Genomic DNA, 7,889 nt, shown 5'->3' on the forward strand with positions numbered 1-7,889 from the left:
GATCATGACGGATTTGATAGATGACACAATATATATTTCGAAGTGTTGAATCTGATGATTTGATATTGTCGTGCGACTTCGAAAAAAAGGGAAATTATGCCATCGACGTGCCGTTCGATTACTTTGGAATTCCAATGACGCTGCTCATCAAATGATCGCTCCCCAGAGGAAGAATCAAATATGAGTCATATGTCATGATGAAAACCAAGAGTGCTCGAGCCATTAGGAAAGCCAGTAATCGATCCATGAAAGAAAAAAGAAAGCGGTCCATAAAAGAGATATTTGTTGGAGTGGAGATCGAGCCAAATTCAAGAATGTGTCAATAAACAAGTCTTGCATGGTCAACGATATTGATTTTGGTGGGACTGAGCCAGTCTCAAGTAGCCGAATGTCGAGTATCGAAACAAAAGTCTGCGAGAGACAATTCATTCCAGGATTTCAAAGACCATTGCCTGGTGGAGGGGGACCGGCAGAGCGTAGGCTATTTTAATAACTAAAGCGTCAGCCGTCTATTAGCGTAATGTCCTCTTCGCGGCCAGCGCTATTGAAGCCAAACGCGAAGAACCAAAGAGTTCTATGCAAGAGACAAGTAGAGTGTGGGGAGACTTACTAGTGACCGGTTCCTTCGGGAGCTTGTCCTTGTTGCTGAATTGGAGTGACAGTCTTGCGTTGTCTGCCAGCAGTGTTTCCAGCCGTGGCTTGAGCACTGGTTTGACCCTCAGCTGGTGTCTTATCACCATCTTGTGGCTTGATTTGTTGTTGCTGAGCGTTCTTTTGGTACTTGTAGACCGTCCAGTCAAAGACGTAGTCATATTGGAAACCTTCACGAACGAAGAGATCACGGAAGATCTTTCGGAGGTAAGAGTAATCTGGCTTGTCGTCGAATCGGAGGGAACGAGTGTAGTTGAGGTAGATGGCAAACTCATTTGGGAATCCACGGCAAAGGACTTCGGTAGGGGTCGTCATCTTCTTCTCCATGATACGGTCATACTTCTGCTTCTTGGTAGCAGCCTTGAGACCTTGCCATGGAAGGGAACCACGACAGAAGTAGAGCATGACATATCCCAAGGATTCCATGTCATCACGACGGGATTGCTCTAGAATACATGATTAGCATTGAGAGCAGAGTGGAATGGAAAAGGTGGGGTGAGGGGGTACATACCGACACCAAGATGAGTGTTGATGGAAGCATAACGAGCAGTACCCGTCAAGTTCTTGTTCTCACGGTATGGGATGTGGAAGTGAGTCTTTGGGTCTCTGTACTTCTTGGCCAAACCAAAATCAATGACATTGACTTGGTTGCCACGCTTACCAATACCCATGAGGAAGTTGTCAGGCTTGATATCACGATGGATAAAGGATTTGGCGTGAATGTACTCGATACGGGAGATGAGTTGATCGGCGAGAAGCAGAACCGTCTTCAAGGAGAACTTGCGGTTGCAGAAGTTGAAGAGATCCTCCAAACTGGGTCCGAGAAGGTCAAGAACCATAGCATTGTAATCACATTCGGTACCGAACCAGCGAACGAAGGGAATGCCGACACCACCCGCGAGGGACTTGTAGACGCGAGCCTCATATTCGAGTTGAGGATGCTTCGCCTTGACTGACTCAAGCTTGATGGCAATCTCTTCACCCGAGATGATGTTGGTACCAAGGTAGATATCACCGAAGGAACCACTACCGATCTTACGACCAATGCGGTATTTATTACCCACTCGAAGATCCTAGAGAGAGATGAGAGGTTAGCCTCGGTGTCACGATGAAAATGCGAGTAATGTAATAATTGATGGGAGTGATAAAAGGGTACGAGCATGTGCCACACTACTGAGACAAGGCTGTGAGATTGACATCCCCTAGGTGAGGGATTAAAACATGCAGCATTTTCAATTTCCCGCGGCAGCGTTCGAATGTGAAGCTGCCGAAGAACAAGACAAGAATGTGTATATGAAGGGCTGGAAAATGGGAGTATAAACCAGAGGGGATGTTTTCTTAGCACCCACCATAGTAGTCATCTTGAAGTTGAACTATGGACTCAGCGTATCGGAAATTCCGATACCAGAGTCGAGGAGGATGAAATTTGATCGAAAAGAGATGATGGATAATTGATGAAGGGGATTTGTCGAGGTTTAATGGATTCGAAGAAGGTGGAGGAGGGAGGGAGGTCAGGTTGAAAGAGTCGAGAAAGGATTTGGAAGAATCGACACTAGAGAGAAGTCGTGTCAGATTAGTTGTGGGGTTGAGTTGTATGTGTGTGTGTGTGTGTGTGAGATTTTTGTAGTTGGGGAGTAGGGGAAGCGGTGTGTGTGAATGAGTATGGGATGTGGGAAAGATAAAGTAGGTCGGTACAGTAGATTTGAAGGAAAGAAGGAAAGAAGGAAAATAAGCGGCTAGCGCGAGTACAGTAAGAGGAGAGTCGGTAGAACACGAAACCTGCGGATGAGAAATGGGAAATGGGAAATGGGAAATGGGAAAAATGATCGAATGATCGAATGATCCCCTCTGAGTGAATGATTGTGAAATGATATTCCAATAATCAATACGGGAAGAAGCTAAGGGTTAAGGGTCGATGAGAAAATAAATGTACGTACCTTTGAATTGATTCTATTGATCCAATCTTGTCGAAAGGAAGAAAGATGGAGGAGGGAGGGAGGGAGGAGGGAGAAAGGGAATTGAATGGTTTTGAAGTAGTAGTAGTAGTAATAGTGGCAGTGGCAGTGGCAGTGGCAGTGGGAGGTAGTAGTGGTGATGGCGGTGGGAAAAGGTAAAAAAAGGTCCAAAGGTGAAAGGAAAGGGTCTCGATGTTTTAAGTTTGCTGACTGTAATAAGACTCAAGGGGAACAATAAAAGCGGTAGCAGGTATCTAGTGGTTGTATCGACGTAGGTATCAAGTGATGAAGTGATAAAGTGATAATAATAATGGACTAGTAGGAGACTTTAAAAATGGTAGGACGAATTCGTGGCCTTGTTTGGGTGGCTCTCCTTCCGATATGGATGGATGGATGGATGGGGTAGTGAGTGAGTGAATATTAATAATAATCATCATGAGAAGAAAGAGAAAAATCAACATAATGCCTTTGTTGATTAATAAGATGGTATTAAGATACAAAGTAGTAACCGTATCTCGGTCTAGGTAGCAGGTATGTATTGATTAATGTTATTTATATATGTCCTGTTCATATGATAGATACATCACTGTTAAATCACAGTCAAATCATACCTAGTAGTTAAATCACAGTATTGAATAGAATGGAATCATCACGAAAAAGACATGGAAAATCCATCCAAGTTCATTCATTTCTTAATTCATTCGATTCTCTTCTTCTCAACCATCTACGCATCATGAATTATATCAGTACCTACGATATGCTTGAAAATCATTGAAAATCATTTAATTATTATATCACTTGCCATGAATTTCACTTCAATCATTGTACTGCCTTTACGCTGGCCAGTACGTAGGTAGGTCTGAGATTACCACCTAGTGTCGAGGGTAATAAAAGAGGGGAGGGGAAAGAGGAGAAAAGAGGCATTTTTGGGATGAGTAAAACTTGCCCTTTCTGCCTGCTAAGTTGTTACTTTCTTGATTTCTTGATTTCTTGATTTCTTGATTTCTTACTTTCTTACTTTCTTACTTTCTTACTTTCCTGCTTTGCCTTCCTATTTGCTTTCCTAGCTACATTCTTTCTTACTTGCTTTCCTCCTTGCTTTCCTCATTGCCTTCCTATTTGCTTTCCTACCTGCCTCCTACCTACCTCCCACCCACCTCCTACCCACTACCTACTTCTCAAACTTCCCACCCAAACAATCAACATCATCCCAACCCACCATACCCAACCCAATCCAACTTACATAATCACCCTCAACCTCAACTCTACCTAACCCTTCACCCCCCCCAAAAAACCCTCATCACCTGATACCACAAATAGTTTAGCTCCAAGACATTTTCGGGTCAAAGATATCTTCTACATAACCTATTGCAGGAAAGATCCGTGACCGGTATTTCCACCATCGACACCATCCTGGACATCGGCCGCTGATAGGGTGGATGACATTTTCCTGGATGGATCGAGCTAGTCCACCCAAGTATCAGAAATGGATCCATGCTGGACTTTGGCACCGTCAATTTCAATGCAACGACAACGCAATTGAATGCCTTGGTGATGGTGTGAGAGGTGAAACTGCAAAGGACGGGGTTGTCGGATGGATGATGAAAAGGGTGAAATTGAAAGGGGAGAAGGAATGTGTGTGATGGAGTATATGAGTATACAAGTACTCGGTATATAAAATACGGTACGTGAACGAATATATCAACACCAAACAATCCAGAAAACTCACAATCGTAAAGTTTACATCCAGTTCTAGATCAATGACGCTCCGCTGGGCCACTGCCGTGGAGGCTTCTTCGCTTCGCTCTACGATAGGTTGGATATCATTCACATGATAATAATAAGTATATGCTTTCAGCACTCAGTAAAAGGAATAGAAAGAAACCAAGCAAGCTTGTCTAGATCCGTATTCCTTTATTCACCAAGCTCACCAAGCTCATCAAGCAAACAAGTCTCAATCTTCAATCTCCAAGCTCAAGATCAAGATCAAGATCAATCTCTCAAACTCTGACACAATCAAACTCAACCCAACCCAACCCAAAGATCAAAGTCCACAAAACATCACAACAATAAACACACATCTATCGTATATCCCACCACATATATAAATACACTTTAACCTCCCATTCTTCCCATTCACATCATCATCACAAACTGCACACACCATACACACAACAAGGTTAAAGCAAACACCCAGCAACTCCCATTCCGAAGCGTCCGTGTTGTCACCAATTCACCAATTCACAAATGACTATTGATCTCCCCACGGACGGAACCTCACTCAGACTCACTCAGACTTCCAAGGTTATTTATTACACACAGATCAATAAAGGACCTAGGTAGCTTAGGTTATCTACCGTATCGTATCGCGAGCGTAGAGTGTATCCATCAATAAGTAGACTCGAGGTAGACTCGAGGTAAACTCGAGGTATGTATCGTAGAGTACCTAGGTATCATGGATGAATCACTCTACAAATCTTTCATTACTAGGTACCTAATCAACCTAATTATCTAGATTATCCATTAAAATCTCAATATACGATCGGTACTTGTAAGTAGTACATACTTCATATATTTATTTATATATCTAGATGCATATAAATTATATCTTTACTATATATAAATAATAAGATCGTACATTTTATCTCAATAGATAAAATACAATACACAGACAAATACTCTAATCATTAATCTCATTACCTATCCTATCCTATTCTCATCATCATCAAATTATATCTACATACCATCTCCTCTCGTCTCCTCTCAATCTACCTATCTACCTACCCAGGAGTACTCTCTTCCTCTCTTCCTCTCAATCTACCTACCTACCCAGGAGTACCCTCTTCCTTTCCGCTCCGTCTAGATATTAATATTGATATCAATATCATTAGTCAACAAAAACTACCTACCTACCTACCTACACAACACAATACAACCTACACAACACAATACAACCCCAAATCCAAATCCAAATCCAAATCCCACACCACTCACCCAACCAATCAACTCTAAAAATCTATTAATAAATATATTATATTATACTCCATTCTAGATCTTCCCAGTTTCTCTATCCTAAAATCCCTCACTATATCTTATCCTCATCCTCTCCTCATCTTCTTCTTCTCTTATTCTCATCTTTACATTTTTATTCCATCCCATCCCTCATTAAAGCCTAATCAATCAACCAACCAACCGATTCAAAGAATAGATACCTAAAGAAGAATAAAGATATCTACCTACCTATCTACCTACCTATCTGCCTATCTATCTACCTACTCTATCCTATTCTATCCTTCCCCTATAAAAGCATACTCCGTAAAAGTAAAACCTCGAATCTATATTTTTATTTATTATTTATTTATATTAATTAACATCTGTTCTGAACCTCCCTAGAGGTATTTAGACGTGCTAAGATAAGGAACTATTTAAGCGGTATAATTGTCGCAATCGAATTTAGTAATTTAACTTCAGTGCTAGGGGCTGTTCGCTCCTCTGCAGGTGCGATCCGCTTCTGTTTCCAGAATGGTGTGTCTGATCCGGGTTGTTGTAAGGGTAGAGCTTGGTTCCCGGGTGAATAGGCTCGTTACGGGCTCCGATCTCTGTGATGGAACCTCGAATCTATATACATATATATATAATTATATTATATAATTAGATGAATAGAAGATAGAAGAAATAAAAAAGGAGATATATTAAAATTATAAATAGATATCTACATACTAGATAGATAAAAGTAAAGAATCAGAAATTATTAACTTGACGAATACTTAGCTAAGTAGATTAATATGATTTGATGATTGATATAATAGAGATGATATGATATATATATATATGTATAATACAATATATAACCTGACGATGTATATATATTCAGAATTTGTTTAGTAAATTATTATAAGTGAGGTAATATAATTAATTAATTACTCAATCTGTTTTAGTTCTATTATTACGAAATACCTCCGATTAGTATCAATCAGCCTACCTCAGCCCACTAGAGTCTCCCGACTCTTTTCCAGACCGACATAAACATCTATAATCTTATTGATCTTGTGATGATCTTATATAACGCATACAAATACAAATACAAATACAGATATACTAGATATTCATCTCCAGCTGTGATTTGTGAGGCAAGAATTTGTAAGACAGAAGGGTAATTACATAGCCTTCCATCAATAATCATACAAACCAAGAAATTTAGTCCGACGCAAGGAAAGAAGGAAAGAAGAAAAGAAGAAAAGAAGAAAAGAAGAAAAGAAGAAAAGAAGAAAAGAAGAAAAGAAGAAAAAGAAGAAAGAAGAAAAGAAAGAAGACTAAGAAAACTTTTTCTTAATCTTTTTCGATATATGGATTGAGAATTCTAATATTCATATTAATACCTAGATATACTGGTGGTATAGTAGTCGGCTTTTCAAGCAGCCGACTGGTTTGTTATTCTGTATCTAGATACTTTGTAAGTAGAGAATTAAAGATATGTAAATCTATGATTTGTTGTTGTTATTATTGTTATTCCTGCTTTTATTTTGTTTAGAGAGAGATGAAGAGATGAAGAGATCTATCGGTAGATGAAAATAGTTGATTAGATTAGGAGACTAGGAGACTAGACTAAATGATTGTTTTGATTCGATTGAGCGGGTTCCTAAGTTGAATAGGTACTACTATAGATACTTAGTAGATGTTTAGAGAGCAACTATTCAACTAGATTGTTGAAAAAGACTACTAGGTAATAAATCAATAGATACTATAGATGTAAATAGTATCATTATATAATAAATCAATATAGCAATACTTCAATCATCAATCTTGAACAATATGATATTTATAAATCGATATCAATATCGATATTAATCTCATACCTAATTCAATAACGCATTTTTTCGTAGATATCTAAGTATAATTCTAGATAGTACTCGAGAATCTATCTAGCATACAAACTAACCAACCAATTATCTCCAATTCAATCCCAAATCTAACTGCATCAATCACTCATCCATTTATCAAATATATCACATCACATCACTCACATTACTTACCATCGCCCCCTCTTCGCCCCTTCCCCGCCCAAAAATCGAAAATCTGAAGAGGCGAAGAAAAATTTCCCCTCTTCAGCTAACCCAAACCTGACCTCCAGAATTCATCCTCCATCCTCCATCCTTTACTATTCATTATATATATATATATATATATATATATATCAGGTGCCCTCTTCTCATTTCATCTCTCCTCTCCTCTTCCTCAAATCACACACCAAACCAAACACCACAAATACATACATACATATAC

General features: G+C 39.4%; 1 protein-coding gene across 1 annotated transcript; it reads right to left on the reverse strand.

The window, feature by feature from the left end:
- Positions 1–438: 438 nt before the first annotated feature.
- Positions 439–2,012, reverse strand: EAF02_004214 (uncharacterized protein; the record flags this gene model as incomplete). Its single annotated transcript, XM_038900262.1, has 4 exons — positions 439–481; positions 611–1,097; positions 1,163–1,724; positions 2,001–2,012. 4 exons carry the CDS (start codon positions 2,010–2,012, stop codon positions 439–441), a joined length of 1,104 nt encoding a protein of 367 aa, XP_038759969.1.
- Positions 2,013–7,889: the final 5,877 nt, after the last annotated feature.

The sequence above is a fragment of the Botrytis sinoallii genome (genome assembly GCF_014898435.1).
Source record: "Botrytis sinoallii strain Bc 23 chromosome Unknown BSIN_006, whole genome shotgun sequence".
Lineage (NCBI taxonomy): Eukaryota > Fungi > Ascomycota > Leotiomycetes > Helotiales > Sclerotiniaceae > Botrytis > Botrytis sinoallii.